A 19,485-nucleotide genomic window follows, 5' to 3' on the forward strand; every position below is an offset into this window, starting at 1 on the left:
GCAGAGAGCGAGAATACCTCATGAGCGGCGGTGATAAAAGAGCTAAGAGCCGTGCCAATCAAGATAGAAATCAACTTCCGCCGCACCTGCGATAGCGTGCCGACAAAGATAAAAATCACGTTTCGCGCGCCTCCGCTGCGGCGGAACCGAAAGCGCGTTGCCGCTGAGAGCGAGAACACCCCGCGAGCGGCGGTTATAAACAAGCTAAGAGCAGCGCCAATCAAGATAGAAATCAACTTCCACAGCATTTGCAAGAGAGTGCCGACAAAGAGAAAAATGACGTTTCGCGCGCCTCCGTTGCGATCACGCGGCGAAACCGAAACCGCAAAAGGGGTGTGGCCGCAGTCTGCGCGACGCGCTGAAGCTTGAAGTCAGTTCTGTTTATCTCCCCAAGAAGGTAGCACAAATTTCAAACGCTTCTTGAAAGACCTAAGAGGTGGCAGCACCTCCCAGTAAGCGTGCATCGTCATTATGGCGCGAAATTTCAAATGTAGGGTCGAAACCGTACCCGTACGGCGAAGACCTTGCGGGACAGAAAACCGCCGCCGTACATGTACGGCTAAAACCGTCAAAGGGTTAAAACATCACCGAGACTGCCGGATCTGGCGTACGGCGGCAGGTGCGATTAGAATGTTCACTGTGCTGATGTTGTGCAGTTATCAGAATGCTGGTTTGCCTTACATAGCGAGAATCCCGTGATCGCAGTGAGCCATTGCCTGATGGCTCACTGGTAACATGCCGTAATTATTGTAAGTTGGCCGTGCACGCCACACCAGTTCAATACATTCAACATTCCACCCTGGTTTGTGCAATCAACAGTACAGCAAGTGTCCGGCATGAGACTTGCCACAACCGCTGAGCCTATCGCTTGAGCGTTAGTTCAAGGAGTCGTTTTCATCGACAAAACTGCTTGTAGCCTTTCCCATGAACTGCTAAAGTGTTTTCTTAACCGGTATTGTTGCCCAGAAACAACTGAAAATTATTGTTCAGTCCCTCAAGGTCAGTAAATGGCCGCAGCTCATGCATGGCATCACGCATTCACTTCGTGCACCTGCCCTGTGGTAATGGCGGCACAGCTTTGAATGTAGCTGGGGCGAGGGTATGTACATGCACATGGCTGAATTGTAAAAAGGTCCACTGAAACAAAGCGGTGGAGACTGCATTGCTACAGTAGTCTGCGGAAACTGTACAAGAACTGCAGGAATGAACGCTTAGTGCCTGTTTGTGCCTTTAAACTCTTTATTCTTGCATTTACCGCCACACATAACACCACATTCACTACGTGCTTTCAGAACTTCGTGATCGCTGACCATGATCATGTCGACAGCAAATACGGTTTCTTCCACAGCAGCTGCAAATAACAGTAGTTTCATTTTGACTCAGTGCAGTGTACTTTCAGTGTCAAATGCAGTGGAAGCTGTTGAGGATGCATAGAGATTCTATCATGGCCTACAAGCTGGCATCAAGCTCTCCAGCTACATTGCGATGCTGTTGCTGACCAGCTCACTGGTGAAAAAGTTATCAGGAGGTGCAAGTGGTAGGGAAAAGCATGTCTCGGATGAGGAAGTGAGCTGTGGTTGCACTGCCAAGGTAGTCGCGAGGTCTCTGTGCTGCGAGCGCTAATCAGTCATGAGATGACGTGAATTGCTGGTTTTGCACTGCTTTTGTGCAAAATAGAAGCAGGGTTTGCTGATTCATTCAGTAAACAATGTCACAGTTTCGCCTGACAAGTGAAGCACCGATTGCGATATCAAATCAGTGGATAGCTATACGAAGTTCGGGTAGTAGTTTTATCAACCGTATAAATGTGTAAACATTCAGTTACTAACTAAATTAACTAGCATGGTGTCAACGGCCTCAGGTAAACATGAATACATCTCGCTAGATGAGCTAGGAAACTCTGTCAAAATGCTGGAATTCGGAATCGCGGCAGGGGCAGCAATCGTATTGACCTTTGTGTATCTCTCACTTCAACGCGAATGAAACTTCGAAAGCACAGCACATACGAAGCTACCGGCACTATGCACATTCTGCAAATATAGCAGATCGCTTTGAAGATGAAGCCCACACAGGTGTGCACTTTGGCCACGTTGCAGATCACTTTCAAGATATGGCACCCGCACAGCTGCACTGTAAGCAGCAACCGCCGGAGAAGAATGCCCTCCTCCCCTTCCTTCACCTCACCCTCGTGCCTCGCCCGACGGCAATGGGTGGCGCGCTTCCGGCATGCCTTCCTTGATCGCACAAGCAAGACTGAGTTGCGTTTGCCGGCTCACTCTCACACACACTTTCACTCGCACCTACGGCATACGATGTGCGGCGACGATTTTATCGCCCTTGGACTTTATACAGAACCTCATGGCAATGGCAATGACAAAAATGCACCTGGAGTGCCCATATAATTGCTATTGCAATACAATGTGTTTACGTAGTCAGCATTTGTTTATTGTTCTGTCGATATCCTCGATAATTCAACATTCTGTTAAACAGACATATTTTTTTTTTGGTCCTGTGAAATCAGAATTAATGAGGTTTTACTGTTGTGAAAAAAAAAAACCATTAATTTCAGAAGCCACAAGAAAAAGCATATGCTTCCTCTTGTAGGCACGGTCGATATCATGATGTTTTTCAGGGCGTGTTTAACACTTAGTGACATTGTGCAGGTGCTCATCCCAAAGCTCAAGGCTCCGGATCCAAACCCTGGGGTTGTCATATGTGTCCTGGCAGCAGTTGGAGAGCAGGCACAGGTGCGTGTATTTAATTTTTTTTGTGGACATTGTTCTGTAGTTGGATACCGTTAAAGCAACAAAAGCTCTTAGCGTAGCATTCTGCATATAGCTTGGTTGGGGAACAGCAGGGCTGTGCATTTTTCAGTGTCGCATCCACTCCGTTATTGTATATGCTCTGTAATGTCACAATCTTCCTAGCATCCTCCATGAGCAGTACAGAAATACTACTATGATGTCTCTGTCAGTCATACTTCCTGGCAACATCTCACATGTTCAGTATTTATTCGTATATAGGTCGACTTTCTATTTTTCTCTCGAAGATGTTGCCAAAATGAAGCTATCGCCCTAATCTCTGACCAGAGAATCTCAACCTAGATTCTTCAGCAAAGCTAGCAAAAGTACCAAGCAATGGAGTTCCTCCATTGCGCCCACCCTTAAGCCAGTCTGGAGATTATCCAGATTGGGTTTAAGAAACCTTGCATACCCAATGCACTCAATGGCCATGGATGCTCGTGAAGCATCCAACGTGGACGACTTCTCTGGCAATTGCAACGAGAATGCCACTTCTGGCGTTGACTAGCATGATATCGTATGGTAAATAAAGGTGTGCAAGAGTGGGACGCTTGCGCCAATTGTGCCATTTTGATACAAATGCATATTCCTGTGCAAAATTGCACCAAACACAGAAAATGGACCGAAATTGTGCCATGCTGTGCCAGAACGGCTTTGGCATGTGTGCTCCGGCAGTTGCCGTGAACAGCGAGCAGAATCATTCTCCAATAGAGAGCGCAGCCATTCGCATTCCGCACACCATGCGACACGGCCTTCCGCAGTTTCTCGTAATTTGTGCGCGTATAACTAGAATGTATTAGAATGGGGGAGTAGGTCCAATGGAGGCCATGGCAAGCGGTGAGAGTGAAGCAAAAAACATTGAAATTTCCAGCTGCGCTGCCGTCGCCTTCTTCAGAAGTTCCAGCCAATCCGGTGCCTCAGCGGCCTGACGGAATCGTTCATACCAGCGGTGGTTACGGTGCCGCCGAGTTGTCGTCTGCTTGACATACCATCGTCTGCTCCATGCATCGTCATGCTTGTGTTGTTGTTTTTTTTTTAGTCACTGTTTGTACCTACCATGTGCGAAAAAAAAAGAACACAATAAAATTACTGCTTTGCCATGAATTGAGGTTGCTTGCTACCATCAGACGATGCTATCTGCATGATGTACGTGCACGCATACGGCCCTTGCCGATGTCTATAGTTTGTCTGGTAACTCGCCGACTCGGCAAAGTGTTCAAAGGAGGACAGGATGAGCACACCTCAGTGAGAGAACTACTGTTGTGTAGTGGGTTGCAAAACCGTATACAGCAGCTTGAAAGGTCAGGCCAAGATTTTGCTCTTCGGAGTCCCTAAAGATGAAGAAAGGCGCCGGGTGTGAGAGCTCAATCTTCACCGCACCGATCAGCCCTTTGGAAGTCACTAACTCCATTTGTGAGCTGCACTTTGATGCAAAGTACATACCAAGGCATTTTGTGCATATCATTGAAGGTCAGGAAGTATCTGCACAGCATGGAAAGCCTGTGCTTCGGTCTGATACAGTACCCACAATCTTTTGCCGTATCTTCCAGAGTGTCTCTACGAACAGCCCACACATGAGCAGCCCACACAAAAGAGAATGGCCTCACATGCAACAGATCAAGGCCGGTCATCTAAGAGAATGCCCTTGCTCTCAGTTGAACCATCATTGACATTGAAGACATGTGACAATGGAAACCTGCGCGAGCTCGAAGACATCGACAGCTGATGATATGCTTTCTAATTCAAGCCAATATAAACAATGTATTTTGCTTTATTCACCCAGGGGACCTGGAAAACCAACATCTCAGGCATATGACACATAAAAATAGGGGAAAAAACGGCTATTCCATAAATATTTTCAAAACACACAATTAACCTGCAAAAAAAAAATGTGCTGCACATAATGAATAATGTGGCCTACATTCTTCCTAAATGTCAAATCGCTGCTGTGTTTAGGGCATTGGGAAAATTTTTTTAGCATTCAATATATCGCCAAAATATCCCGACTCACAGCTGTCGTTGCTGCTGTCTCAATAGCCAGGGTGGTTGTATTTAGAGTGCACTAGGGTACGGTTGAGTGGCCCAAGCGGTGCGGTGCTCCCTAGCTGAGGCACAAAACAACAAAAAGTAGGCTGAAGGTGCTGCGTGTGAACGAGATACCATTGAGGTGGGTGCTGCTGCAGGTTCAATGGGCAGATGTCGCTGTCCCCAGGTCCAGTATGACGTAAAACTATTCCAATATGTTTTTATATCCATATGGGCGAGGCCTGAGCGCTTTTAAATTGACCTATCACTAAGGGCTAATGGCAAATTTGTAATAAAATGTTGCAGTAAAAATCTACATGAAAGGCGAAGCATCGATTGCAATAGCAAATTACAGGGAAACCTCATTAAACCATAGTTGGCCGTAGCTTGGAAGAAGTATGTAATAAATGGTAGTACTGCTTAACTGGAATAGCCTGACATCACTTACTTACCAGTCCAAAAAGGAACTGCGAAAGAGTGCGATGAAAGGTTTTGTGACCTTGGTGTGGAGGAGGAGAGACGGACGCTCCTTGCAATTTGAGGAAATATGGCCTTCCTTGTTGCAATGGAAGCAGGTAATTGGTCTCCGAGCCTCGAACACGCGCTCTATGTCTGCCTTAGCTTTAGTGGCCCCAGCCAATTGCGCTGTCTCTGCTAGCCCTTCCCTCGCCACCTCAGCCTTAGTCGATACTCCTTTGCAGAACTCGTCGCTCGTAGATGATTTCTTATTCGGCAAAATTGGATTGTGAGGGAAAAACCGCTTTACAGAATAGTCCTTTTTTTCTAGCCTGTCTTCCTGAATCGGTTTTCCTTGAAAATTTCGGCACATGTATTATTCCTCCGCGAGCTGCACTGCCTTCTCTAGGTCTCCCTCTGGGAGCCTGTCCTGCAGCCCAAGTCTAACTTCTTCTGGAAGAACTCGGTAAAACTGCTCCAGTGCTATGCATTCAAGCACCTTGTCGTGGCATACACAAACTCAGTTTGTGACTCGCAGCCCCCTTTTGCCTGTCTAAACCGCTGTAGAAATGCCTCTGCCGAGGCATTTCAAGGCAGTTTTTGTTGTCTTCTTTAGACAATCATGCAAGACCTTCCGTGGCCTCTCTTGGGACAACTGAAAGAAGTTTTTAAGACCAAAGGCTTTCGTCCAGCCCTATCTTTTCACATGTATGTTCGAGATTCACAAGAAAAAGTGTGATATCACCACCTATCCTGTACAGTAGCATCAGGTTGTATTCTCAGTTTAGGCATATCATCTCCACCGGAAAGGGGACTTGAACGCACCTAGCTGATTCAAATTTGCTCTATTTCCACTTCCCATTTTAAGAGCATGATCTCGCTCTTGGTGCCTTTCTTTCTCCTCTGCCTCCTCGCGCCTTTCTTTCTCCTATGCCTCCTCACAGCTTTTTCTGTCCTCTGCCTCCTCGCGCCTTTTTTTTTGTTTTCTGCCTCGTCGAGCATTTTTTCTCGCTTCTCCTCTCAAGAATTTCTCCCCAAACCTTTTCGACTTCCTTCTCAGTTACCTCTTGTGCGCTCATAATGTCCAGAATGGCTTTCTTTCGCCTTGCCGCGGCAACCGAAATGCCCATCTCCTGACAAACATCAAGAAGGTCCGGTACCCTGAGCTTCTCCATCGCGATCTGACGGCTCGTCTCCGGTTTTGCCTCTAAATTACCTTTGCTTCTGAAGTTGGAAATCTATGCATGGCCTGATGCAAACTAAGACATAACCACTACAAGCATTTCAGAATACTTGAGGAAGCATTTACATGTGCGACAGAAATATACATATAGATTAGTTTAATGGCGACTGTATACGTAAACAGTTGCACGCGGAAGTAAGCGCAGCAGCGCCGTTTCTGCCCCATGCAGCGCCCGTCGAAGCTCGCGCTGTGCCATGTAGCATGGCTGCAACTGCATTTACATGTGCGACAGAAGTCTGGTGATGCGAAAGCCAAACGTCGGGCACTCACCCCTCCAAAGTAGCTGACGCCAGTTAACCTCATGGCTGCCATTAAGTGGTATAGCGGGCGTTATCTGGCTTCGAATCCCACAACTTGCCATCCACTGTTGTGACTTCGGAGTGGAGGACAAGAGACGAACTCTTTCCAGAGACGAAGAAGAAATGAAAAAACTTTATACAATATTTACAGATAGTGGATGATAGCGTACATGTAGTTGTAAGAGCACATCAGACCGACTGGGTGGCTGGAGGTGACTCTCTCTTTCACAATGGGCCAATTCTTCCTTAAATCTCTTTGGTGACTCCTCATCAGTAAGAACCTGTCGAGGCAAGTGATGATGTCACCCGTGTCGAATTCTTGATTTTGTCGCTGAGATGGCTGGGTGCTTCTTGAAGTCCCTTCCCATGTCGAATTCTTGATTCGTTGTGGAGAAGTGGGAGCTTTCGTCGTCTCGATGATAGGCACGTAGTGTGGCAGCTCCTGTCACCTCGATGATAAGCACGTGGCATGGCACTACAAAGGGCAGAAAACATGCAGTATTTATTCACTTCGCACGACAAAAGTATGGTATTTTCGTTTGATGCCGCGGCGGGCTAGCAGCGACGATGACGGCCTCAAACTCGCTCAAGCTATGAGCCAGCTTTTCTGCCAGCTCCTCTTCTCGGCAAACACCAGCACGAGGCTAATGTAACGCGCAGCATCAGCCGCTGTTGGGCCTGAATCGTCTGTGCTGTCGCTTTCCGTGTCATCCTCATCACTATCGTTAGGCGACACTTCGGCAATAACAGAGGCCACGATGGCGAGAAGTCGAACCTCATAGCTAACGTATTTTCACAGTCGCAGCAGCATTGCCGACCAACTTCTCCTTCGCATTCCAAATGCCACACACCGTAGTCAACGGCAGATTCCTCCCACGTGCCACCACCGACTTCTTCGTGTCACGTTCGGCGGCATGAATGATGTCCAATTTTTCTTCTATGCTGAGCACCGGGTTTTTGTCCTAGCGTGCACGACACCACAACACGAGCCACAATGCTCCGACTCTGGCATGGTGCCGAAATGATGCTGATGTTGATGTGGCTTCTTCCAAGCGTGCTCTGCGTTTGCGCTTGGAAGCTGTTCCGATCTTTGAGGCTCGTTGTTCTGCCGGGCCGACATACCGCCGTGATTTCACCCCAAAAAGTGGAAACACTACGTGTTAACTGATACATATGCAATAAGCTGGTATGGTTTATGCGGATACAAAATGCATAATGTTTAATGGCCATTAGGTTGGGGATCTGACTCTACTACTTTTAAAACGAAACTACTGTTTAAGCAGGTACGGTTTAACAAGGTTTTACTGTAGTTGACAGCTATACAAAGTAACGATATTAGTCTTATCGGCCGTATAACCTTGTAGACACTCGTTCACTAACTAAACTAACAGGCATGGTGCCACGCGTGTAAAGCAAACATGAACACATCTCATTTGATGACCGTACACACTCACTTTCAAAACACTCGAGTGAGAAAGCGTGGCAGCAGCAGCGAGCGAGTTGACCTTCGGGCTGCCTCATGCTTCAAGGTGAATTAAGCAGCGAGAACACGACACATACGAAGCTATCAGCACGCGGCACACTCTGTCCCCATTGCAGATCGCTTTGAAGATGGATGCATTATTAACAAGCCCACATTGCAACCCTCGTGCTCAAGAAAGGGTCTGTACTGGTGTGCCATACGCATGCCCCTCCCTCTCTCTTGTGCCTAGGCGCGCTTCCTCACCACTTTCCTCCTCTATGTGTGCAATGTTGAGCCGCGATTGTCGGCTCACCCTTGTACGCTTTCACTCGCACATACAGCATATAGTGTGCGGTGACAATGTTATTGCTCTTGGGCTTTATATGGAACATCACGGCAACTATGATGGCAGAAATGCACCTGGAGTGTTCATATAATTGCTATCGCAGTGAAAGCAGATTTAACTCCATTTAACTCCTTCGTTTTAAGGGAACAGGGTAGGCAAATTTTCGGAAAAAAATGGATTTTTTGTTTTTGTGTAATTTAAAATCTCTATTCTTTCCTTAACATGGCCCAGTGTTTCGTTTGCGCCTACGCGAAATATTTACCTCAAAATCAACATTTTTCGAAACCTAGGCAGCATCCAGCCACGCTCCCTTTCACTCATGCTCGGGACCTTTGCCTCTCCTAAACTGAAAAAAAAAAAATTTTTTCACCGCCTATTTTTTGTCACGTTTAGCGGAATGGCTGTTACTCATTTGGCAACAATGAAAACCTAGCTAACATATTTCACTTAGCCAAACGAATCCTAAGACGCAGCTGGATTACTCGCAACGCGGGGCGTTTTGCACGTGCTTTGGCGTGTGTTCGCGGACAATTGAATTTATTTATACTTTGGTGCTGGTTATGTAGCGGTAATGCAATGACGAAGCCAAAGAATGGCTTTAAAAAACATCTCTTCCACGGAAACCGGCATAACTCGATCTCCAATGACCCCAATTGTCTGCAACACAATCAAGGAGTGGGCGTCACGGCCACCACGTGCGCGTCTGCATCAAAGCTTTCGCGCTCGGCGGAACGCTGGAAGCGGAACGCCGGTGTTTTAGCAGCTCTCAAAACCTGAGCTTCTCCAGAAATGTCTCCATGGAAAAACTCAGAGCGCGAATGAGGCGTTCAACAAGGTTGTATGGGAGCGCGCTCCGAAGAATGTCTTTCTTGGCCTCAAGACGCTGAAAATAGTGACAATGGATGCTGTGCTAACTTTTAATGACCGTAGCATTGCTCGAGCCGACATTTTGAGGTCATTCCGAGCTTCTCCAGGACGGTTCACGGTCCAGTGGTTGCGCCAAGTTGACCGGCGGCGAGTGTACATTGCAGAGAGGGCTACACGGCTGGTAACTAAGGGGGCCGGGAAAACTAGGCAGCTAGCTCAGAAAAGAAGTGTTGACGATGGAGGGGACTACCAGGCTGGTGGCTATCGAAAAAATGCACCAGAATTTTTTTCTATAGTCCTATATTGCAATAAAGCTCTTTCTTCCACTTCAAAGCCAATTATCTCAAAACACCAAATTTTGCTGCATTTGACCCTTTTTTTCAGAAACTACAAGCGCTAGGGCAACAAAATTTTTCAGATATTGAGCAAACATTACAGAAAGTCTACTGAACCAGGATTTTAAATATTCTTGCAGGGGATTTTTGTTTACAGGCTATTTACTGCAGATTTTGGCTCTAAAATTTGGTGGGTCCAGTAAAAAAATGAAAACAAAAAATCTAATCTCTAAAAAGAAATAATCCTGGTTCAGTAACACTACCTAACATTGCTGATTACAATGCCACCAAGATTATTGTTCTAACCCCAGCAGATCACTAGAAAAAGGGTCACGAACATAGCCTAAAATACATGGCTAGAATAGGACCTACCCTGTCCCCTTAATGTCAGTGGAGTTGCACTCTGTGTCACACGGTCTCCCTTGCACCGAAGAAGTTAAATGGAGATTCTGGGCAAGTTCTGCAATGACCATTACTGCTGGATAGAGTACTCTCGTTCCCAGATAGCCACAGCACCAAAAAAAAACCACGCTAATAAAATCGTCGTAACTAGTTCACTTACAAATTTTAGCGTTATTACTTTTGTTTTGCCTTGGGTTATATGCTACGTAATGAAAGTTTTTAATTTGTTTTTAAGGACATCAGCACTTGTACCCTCTACACCAATTCTTTGCCATGCCGCATGGTAAAATGTCGTTCTGCCATTTACACACCTGCGCGCGAGTTGCACGTGTAGTCCCAGTGGTCATACGGATAAACTATCCAGGTGACACGCACTGCAATGAGCGATCCCGGAGCTCAATGCCAATTGTTGTGGCCATGGCCAATGCGACCTTCTTTTTCACGTCTTCGGCTTCGTCACTCATATGTGAGCATTTGAGCTCACTGTAAACACACGCACATGCACAATTACACAACAGAATCACAACTCGAAGCGTGCCAGTCGAACAATGTGTCCTATGTACCCACGCTACTCTGTACCCACGCACGAAAGCAAGAACGCAGTATGGCCAGCATTGCTTGCAACTTCGCTGTGCTTGGAAAACAAAAGTCTTGCAGTGACATACAGCGAACTTTCTCACTGTAACCTTATTAGATTACGTACTGCATTAAAAAAATATACATATAGATTAGTTTAATGGCGACTGTATATGTAAACAGTTGCACGCGGAAGTAAGCGCAGCAGCGCCATTTCTGCCCCATGCAGCGCCCGTCGAAGCTCGCGCTGTGCCATGTAGCATGGCTGCAACTGCATTGCCGTAACTCTCCATTAGAGAGCTTCATGCTCAATGGTGTTTGCGGGTGCCCGTGTGGCAGTGGCATTACGTTATACCAGAAAGTTAAGCACTAGGTGCTTTGTAATTGCCCTGGTCTACTATGTAGACATATCTTTGAATATAAACCACAGTAGTTCATAACTCTAATTTCTCCATACGGTCTGTTAATGAAGCACATTTCCGGGCACTTCACCCCCACTGTCGAGACATTAAAGAAAAGTGTTTTTATAAAACGTGTGATGGGCTACTTTTTTAACTTTCGGACTCTCTATTGCAGAACGCATGCTTTTTGTTATTGGTACCACTAATTAAAAATCGACAGTTACTATTACCAAAATTTGCATGCATTAGACGGTTTCATTATCCGAGTAATCTACTCCAAAATTCAGTTTAAAATGTTGCTTAAGACAGATGCAGTACAGCGCTCGTATTGGCTAATTCTGTGTTCTGTCATAGTTTCGAAACGCTGAAATCAGGACTGGTTGTGCTGGCATACTTGATATTCCATTATTCCACCAAAATTCAGATTGCCCAGGTCCAAACTGCTGCAAAATAAAATTTTATCTGCTCCAAATTGAAATTTAGTCTCCTCCAAGCTGCTCCAAAATGCATTTTTGTCTGCTTCAAACTGCTCCAAAACACAATTTTACTTGCCCCAAAAATTGCTCCAAAAGTACTTTGGGCAGTCCCTCCCCTGGGTGTGTCATATTTCAAGTTTGTTTGTCTAAAAAGGTATTGATTGACTTACATTCTAATTATTCTAATTAATTTTTTTCTTTCTCGGCTAGTTCAGTACGCAGGGGTCGACCTACATTTGTGTTCAGCCTATTTTCTAGAAAATATGGTAGTTCAAGCTGACATCTTGTCACAAGACAAGGGCCTTTCCTGGAAACTTAATTTACCCATCCTGCATCACTTGTACCCTTCCTATAGTGAAACATATTTTAATCTTATTGGTACATGCATAGGCTATCAGTTATTTGTGCTACATGTTTCATGACATGGCCAGCTTCACTTTATCCTCTTATCTCAACTAAATATTAGGATCAGTGTATGTTATGTTCATTGCAGGACAAAGAAAATTCCAAGCCATTGCAGTCGAACCTACAAATAACAATATTCAAGTGCGAAGAATATCCTATTGTTATAACCAATAATTGTTGTAACCGAGTTGCATGGAAAAAACAGTGTAGTAGCTTCGACGGAGCGGCCGGAGCGGGACCTACGGTGTGAGGCCTAACGGCCGGGTGCGAAGCACCACGAAAGAAGAGCCAGACTGCTCAAGTCGAGGACCAGACAAAGAATGCGTTTATTCCGGTGAGGGAAAAGGAAATACATCAAGACACACTTACAACGTTAGGCACAGAGTGGCGCCAGCTGTTATAACCATTCGAAACCGAAACTGGATTTCGAAACAGGATGTCACATCACCTCTCCCTTGAAAAAAAAAATGCGCCACTCGCTCTCCTCTTGTAAGAAGCAAGAGCCATGACTTACAGAAGAATACAGAAGTGTAAGCAGTTATACAATGTCTAAGGTTTGACTTATGAACATGTATCATTTATACATTTTTTGTGGGCGTTCGCCAAATTGAAAAATAAATGCAGTGGAAATACAGCACACTACATGCCATGTGTTATAAACTTGAAATGAGTTGGTACTGGTGATCACATGTAAGCACCGTAACACAAGTGTTTGGTGATGACATCTTTATACAGTGAAACCTCGTTAAACCGTACCCGCTTAAACAAAAGTATCATTTTTGATGTAGTAAAGTGAGATCCCCGACTCATAAAGATCCCCGACAGCATAAAGGTTGCACCTTTATGCTGCCAGAAATTCTCCCTTTTGAAGGATACTACTTGTGTACTATTTACGTAACAAACATGTAAGGAAAGACATTTTTGGCATAAGAGCTAGAGTCAAGTGGGAGGATTGAAACCTCTGTAGAAAATAAAGCAGGGCAGTAAAGTTACTTGGTAACATAATCCTGAAACTGTACTGGAGGTTGTGTATGGCGTGTAGACCTACAGAGGACTGGTTCTAGTCGTAGAGTAGAATCAGAGGAATCATTACTTGTACAGCAACTGGAATGTGTGTCGGCGTCCCAAGTGCCTTCAGGAGCTGTGTCTTGGGAAGGAGTGTCGTATGGAAGCTCAGGAGACCTTTCTGCATAGGGTGAACTCGGTTGCGGGGGTGAAACAGGCGGTTGTAATAAAGTGGATGCAGCAGGAAAACCGGTACCTCTAGGAACAGGAAGAAATGGTGGAAAACTATCATCCAAGGATGTGTTGCCATTGAAATGACTCCTTTCATCTGTCATTTCATCTTGACATACCGTGTATTTCACCAGTTTAGAAGCATTCCAATGCTTGCCATTTTCAAGCTGGAAAGTACTTCGACCTACTTAACGATAAATCTTGAATGGACCGGAGTATTTAGGACCAGATTTCCGTGAGGTACATACTGTAACCAGATCTCCTGACTGAAACTGAGAAACTTTGGTTGCGCGACGATTATCTACATACTTTTTTAAATTTTCCTGTTTTTGACGTACTCTACTTCTGCTTCGTCCCCCTCAACTCCCCCGCCTTTGTTCTCGGTGCCCAGCATGGCATTTGCACCCCCCCAGCCACCTTTCTCTGCAGGCTTACTTGGAAACATTCTTCTTTTATGTTTCTCCAGGCGACCGCATGTGAGGCACTACACGATGAGAGGAAGAAAGCCATTTTACTCAGTAACTTAGGCTTTGAGAGGCAGCGTCTCTACTACGACCTGGCGTCACGTACGGACCTGACAACTGCAACATTCGAAGACATTCTTCGCATATCTGACCGTCACTATGAAGAAAGCACCAATACCCTGGTACATCGTATTATCTTCAGGGACAAAAAACAACAACCTGGGGAAACCTTCCAGGACTTTGTCACCGCATTACAGAGGCTAGCACCTGCTTGTGCATTCGACATTTGGCACGAGTCTCTTCGCGACAAAATCTTGCAAGGCGTCACATCAGCAAGAATACGAGAAAGGTTACTCTACGAAGGACCTTCCTTCATGCTCAAGAAGGCCGAGGAAATCGAACGAAGTGTGGAGCAAGTTCACAAGCAGCTTGAAGTTTTCAACGGCTCACACGTCCATCGCATCTCAACGCAACGGCAAGATAGCACCGACAACTGTCATGTTGCTCGCCCTGGTACGCAAGAGGGCGATCCCCGCCACCCTTTTCCCTTGACTCGGCGGGTTTAAAGATGGCGCTCAATGGCATGACGAAAAGTCGCAACCTGGAGAGGCCGGCCAACATGGTGCCCGACCAATATGGCACCCGACCCAAACTCCACAAAGCCAGTCAAGACATCACAGTCCATTGCTACCAATGTGGTTCTCTTCACCACATTGCATCTGATCTAGGCTGTCTGGCCAAGCATGTTACCTGCCGTCTGTGCGGAAAAGTGGGACATTACGCTACTGTTTACCGTTTGAGGAACTGAACGCATCGACAATACCATCCTCGTCGCCAGTATGTAGTAGCTTCGACAGGGCAGCTGGACGCGGGACCTACACCATGAGGCTTAATGGCCAAGCGCAAAATGCCACAAAAGAGCCAGGTTGCTCAAGTCGGGGACCAGACAAAGAATGCGTTTATTCCAGTGAGAGGAAAGGAAATACATCAGGGCATACCTACAGCGTTAGGCGCCGAGTGGCGCCAGCAGTCATAACCATTCAAAACCGAAACTGGATACCGAAACAGGATATTACAAACAGGGGACAAACATTCGAACATTTTAATTAGACAGAAAGCACAGTCGAGCTCACAACACTGGGCCTCTTCGATTTTCGGAGTTTTGGCAGCAAGACAGCAGCCAGCTATTTTCGGTCCTGATAGGAAGTCGCGTGGGCTGAGATCCCAAGACAACCCGAAGCTGCCCGAAATTTGCATAATTGAACACCTGGACAGCTGGCCACGGAATAAGCGTAAACACGCTACTAGCATGGCAGCGGCCAGTGAGGCCAGCGCATACTCGGCTTAGTCAGCCCATTTATGCATTGCCAGCTTGAATATACTATATAGTTGCATTCGGGAATACGATCGCTTTTGCAAGATTTCGCATGACAGGGCGCAGGATGCACACTGCGCACCTCACTTTATACAGCACAACAAATGGTCTCCGACACGTCTGATACCCAGATGCAAAATTGCGTGTGAGTGATCGCCAAAGCGATTGCTCGAGGTTGTCTGCTCGTAGTGATCACCGCTGGCGACATTGATGATTTGGCGTTTTGTCATCATTTGGCAAGACGTGAAAACGCAGGATATTGGGTACGTCTTATACACATCAAATTTTCTTCAGACATCCTTGTATGGGCTTCTGTTTCAGAAAGTTTGTTTTGGCTTGTGGTGCTTCTCTTCTGCCCCTGTGCTGAAGGACCTGGGGCAGCGGTTAGTGCATGAAAATTCATGCCGTCTGTGATGAGCAAAAAGTTTCACACGAAAAATAGTATTGGTCAATCATGAAAGCAATAAGTTAGTGTACGTGTGGCCATTACTCAACCAGTGCATTCCTTTAACATCAACAGTCTATAGTTCGAACACATCAGTTTCAAGCTGCCACCCATGCATATGACAGAGACGTAGTGAACTCGGGCTAGCTGCAATGCCTTTCCTAACTTCAGAAAAAGGATATATCACTGCATACATGCGAAATATCTGCAGAGGGATACCGCTAGATAAAGATGAAGCAAAGTGGCACCGCAATGTATGAGAATGAGTTCACATCTTTGAGGAGTACAACTTGCATGGAACATGACGCAGATAGCATGCACACATGATTGAGAGTGCGGCAAGCTGTTCATGGCCAGGAGGAAGCCGTCACGAGATACACATGATAGAAAGCTTGAAATAGTTCGCCACTGCTCGTATCGCATAGCCTCACGAGGCGGAACGCTGCAGTAGAACCTTGGAAGATAACACTAAAGTAATGTAAACCAAAGGTGACTGTAGCCAGTCGGCTGAGCGAGGTAAATAACCTCAACCGCCCACGTTGCAATCCGTCAAGTCCTCAAAAGGATGGCGGCAAGTGCTCATTGCCTCTTTTTGTCATCTGCTAGCCAGAGAACTTCCAGAGAGTAGTTAGACCAAAATTGTTCTGGCTGGTTCTGGCAGCCTGCAGGTAGCCAGAACTGTCCAACTTGAGTGAAACGAATGCATGGCAGAAGTGCATCGCACGATGGGCGAAGCAGCCCGAGAAAAACGAAGGAGCTCTGGCTGGCTCTGGCAGCCCGTGTGTAGCCAGAAGTGCAAAATTGAAGAGGCCCGTTAAAGCATAGAGCGCTTATAACGTAAGTTTCGGAGTCACAAATTTCCACACTATAATTTCCGTACAAATTCTCGCACTGTACCAAAATAACATTTTCCAAAGGCTGTGCACGTGCAAAACATATATAACAAGCAGACTCGTGTGTCCGGGAATCGAAGCATACAACGGGTCATTATGCATGCACTTTTGTTGCGGCATTATGTCTGCATTAGGTGCACAGCAAGTGAGGGAACAATTTTCAGCGTTTGTAGGCACCAGCATGCCACACTTCTTGTCTTAAAGGCCACGCAAGGACTTTTCGTCATTGCCACTAGATGGCACAGTGTGTCCAGAAATAAGCGCAAAAGAGGAGCCCAGTTATTGCATGACGTGTTTCTCAGTGTTTGCATGCACTGGTCCGCCGTGCATTTTGGAGCGCACACACAGTCTTCACAGTGGCAGTGCTAGATGACACCAAGTGTTCTTAGGAAAGTGCGAAATAGGTGTACCACTGCAATACACACCTCATACATAAGTCATTTCGGCAGTGGCAGTACATTGTGTCGCCATATTGATTCAGTGCTTACACATTACCGTCAACAGTCATAGTGAGATCCGTTCTGCTGCATTATTATATATTTTTTCAAGGATTTTGTGTCTGTTCGTTTCAGGGAACACATCAAGTAGCCAGATTTAATGGTTTTAAACACTAATATAGCACACCAGCATTCTTGTAAGTGATTTATTTTACTGTAGAATACATACAGAAGTTGATGGTGCGTCCGTTGCTCACTGTTATATCCAATATATTTTTAAAACCAGCACTGTTTATAAGTGGGTTCCACTGTACCACTTAACACTTTATTGCAAGGCTGACTCCATCGTACGCCTGTAGAGTTCCTCATTTCATTACACCAACCAATCCTCTGTCATCTTTTACTGCATTTTCCTTCCTTTGGCACCCATTATGTTACTTAAAGAGATACATTACATGACTTGCCCATCTCAACGTCATCCTTTTATTCTTAACTAGAATGTCAGTTACTACATTCACTCTTTATTCCATGCTGCTGACTTCCTGTTTATTGACAGGACACCTATCACTTTTCATTCCATCGCTTGTTGTGTGGCCCTCTGCTTGTTCTCAAGTTTCTTTTTTGTCCTCCAAGTTTCAGTCCCATGGGTTTAGTACTGGTAGTGTGAACTGATTGTGTATTTTTCTATTCAAGGTAAGCTTTTCTTTCAGAGTACTGTTAAAGGTTCCCACGCTGTGTTCCACAGAACCCAGGCATTTAGCAGGCACCATTATTGGGTCCTGCAAGGGGCCCATGTCAAATTTGTACCCACCCTCCACTTTCCTTTTCAAGCGTTTCTCGATTTTGCACACTCAATAAAACCTTTGCACATCACTTAAACATTTCAGAAGTTTTTGCTGAAAGACGGCTTCATAACTGTGGCATTATCAAACTGATCTCTTAGTATTTCTCTGGGTTGACTAGGGATAATAATTCTTTGTCTGACTCTTTATAACTGTTCTGTGCCATATTCTTGAAAGTGTTACTTTTGTTACTATATTTGCCTGTCTATGAGTTTCCTCTCCCTTGTTCAGTGCTTGTAAATTTGTTGTTTTCAACCCTGCAATAGGCCAAATAGGACCAACTGTATTCACAAATAAATAAATTAATACGTGCATGGAAGTGATAATGCACATTATGCACCCCTGGACTAGGATGAATTTTTCATTAACTGTGAAACTTCTATTCAAGGATCCTGTATGTATTTCCTTGGTAGCTTCACTATTTTTAGTGGGTGACAATTTTCTCTTTTTGTGGGTGACAATTTTTGGACATTGCAGGCTTCCATGGAGCTTATTGGTTGATCTTTCATAGCACTCTTCAGTGGTAATCGCAGAAAGCATCAACTTCCGCATTCAAAAAGATGGCCTTAATTTGAACTTTGTTTCAGTTTAATAATTACCAAGTTTAAAATTTTGCTTTTGCACCAATGAAGTACCTTTGCTATCACTGGACGCTTTCAAATTGTGCCCACCATCATTACAGGTCAGTGGGACAGAGATGCGCAAGTGGATGAATGAACTGCTGCCCATCATCATTGATATGCTGCAAGACTCATCATCATTGCCAAAAAGAGAGGTGGGTACCAAAGTGTATGTGGCAATTGGTGGCTGACCACAGCCTTGCAAACCATATACCGTACCCCATAGTAGAGGCAGCTTGGTGCAAGCTGGCCGACTGGTACAGGTGAAGCTCACGTGAATGAGAAAATTATGCATGGATTCACACAAAGGACATTTACAGTTGAATCTGGTTAATGCCACATAACCTCGTTGATATGACTCCTTCTCGTACAATTTCCTGGCTTGAACGTTCGCCATTGGAAACACAAAAGAAATGACCCAATACAGTTATGCTTCTTTTTTACAGTTAATATGTTCTTGAAACACACAATCCTTCAGCACCAGCATTCAGCTGTGATCATATCATGCGTTTTCTATCATGCGCATTCATGCATTTTATATCATGCACATTCTAGAGCAGTAGGCTGTTGATTGACTACCAAGGCAGCTTTCACACAATACTCGCCTGCCCGTGTCACATGAGAATGCCGGCATGCACTCTGTTTCCTCTTCTAGTATCAGCATATCACCTTGTGAGCCATCAAATGTCACCATTGACAGCTGTCGCTGCCAACTGTATTGTGATAAGCATTTGCACCTATTGTAGGAGCTGGGGTCGTAGCCTCAACATCTGGATTCACAGAGAGGGTCGCTCTCTAGCCTTCGCTGCCGGCGCATTTCGTAATGGGTAACTGGCCTGTGCCATCGAGACATCATACGGAGGCTAAGCGGGCCCCCACCATAATCAGAGTTTCCTTGAAGAGGGTTGCTTCATTCGTGAAGATTACTAGGTCGAGAGGATGAGGAATGGAACAGGGGGTTTATTTACCGTATTTACTCAAATCTAACAGGCACTTCTTTTTTCGATAAAACAGGCCCAAAAATTGCATGCGCATTAGAATCGAGTACAACCCAAAAACTGCGTTACCATATTGCCATC

General features: G+C 45.5%; 1 protein-coding gene across 3 annotated transcripts in view; it reads left to right on the forward strand.

Annotated features, from left to right (window-relative positions):
• mTor (serine/threonine-protein kinase Tor) overlaps positions 1–19,485 on the forward strand; it is a 504,957-nt gene that overhangs the window by 185,845 nt on the left and 299,627 nt on the right. For all 3 annotated transcript variants that reach the window (XM_065435416.1, XM_065435418.1, XM_065435417.2), the window contains 2 exons: positions 2,664–2,747; positions 18,469–18,561. In XM_065435416.1, coding sequence (XP_065291488.1) covers positions 2,664–2,747; positions 18,469–18,561 — 177 coding nt within the window. The remainder of the gene's footprint in view (positions 1–2,663; positions 2,748–18,468; positions 18,562–19,485) is intronic.

Source organism: Dermacentor albipictus, chromosome 2, assembly GCF_038994185.2.
Source record: "Dermacentor albipictus isolate Rhodes 1998 colony chromosome 2, USDA_Dalb.pri_finalv2, whole genome shotgun sequence".
Taxonomy (NCBI): Eukaryota; Metazoa; Arthropoda; class Arachnida; order Ixodida; family Ixodidae; genus Dermacentor; species Dermacentor albipictus.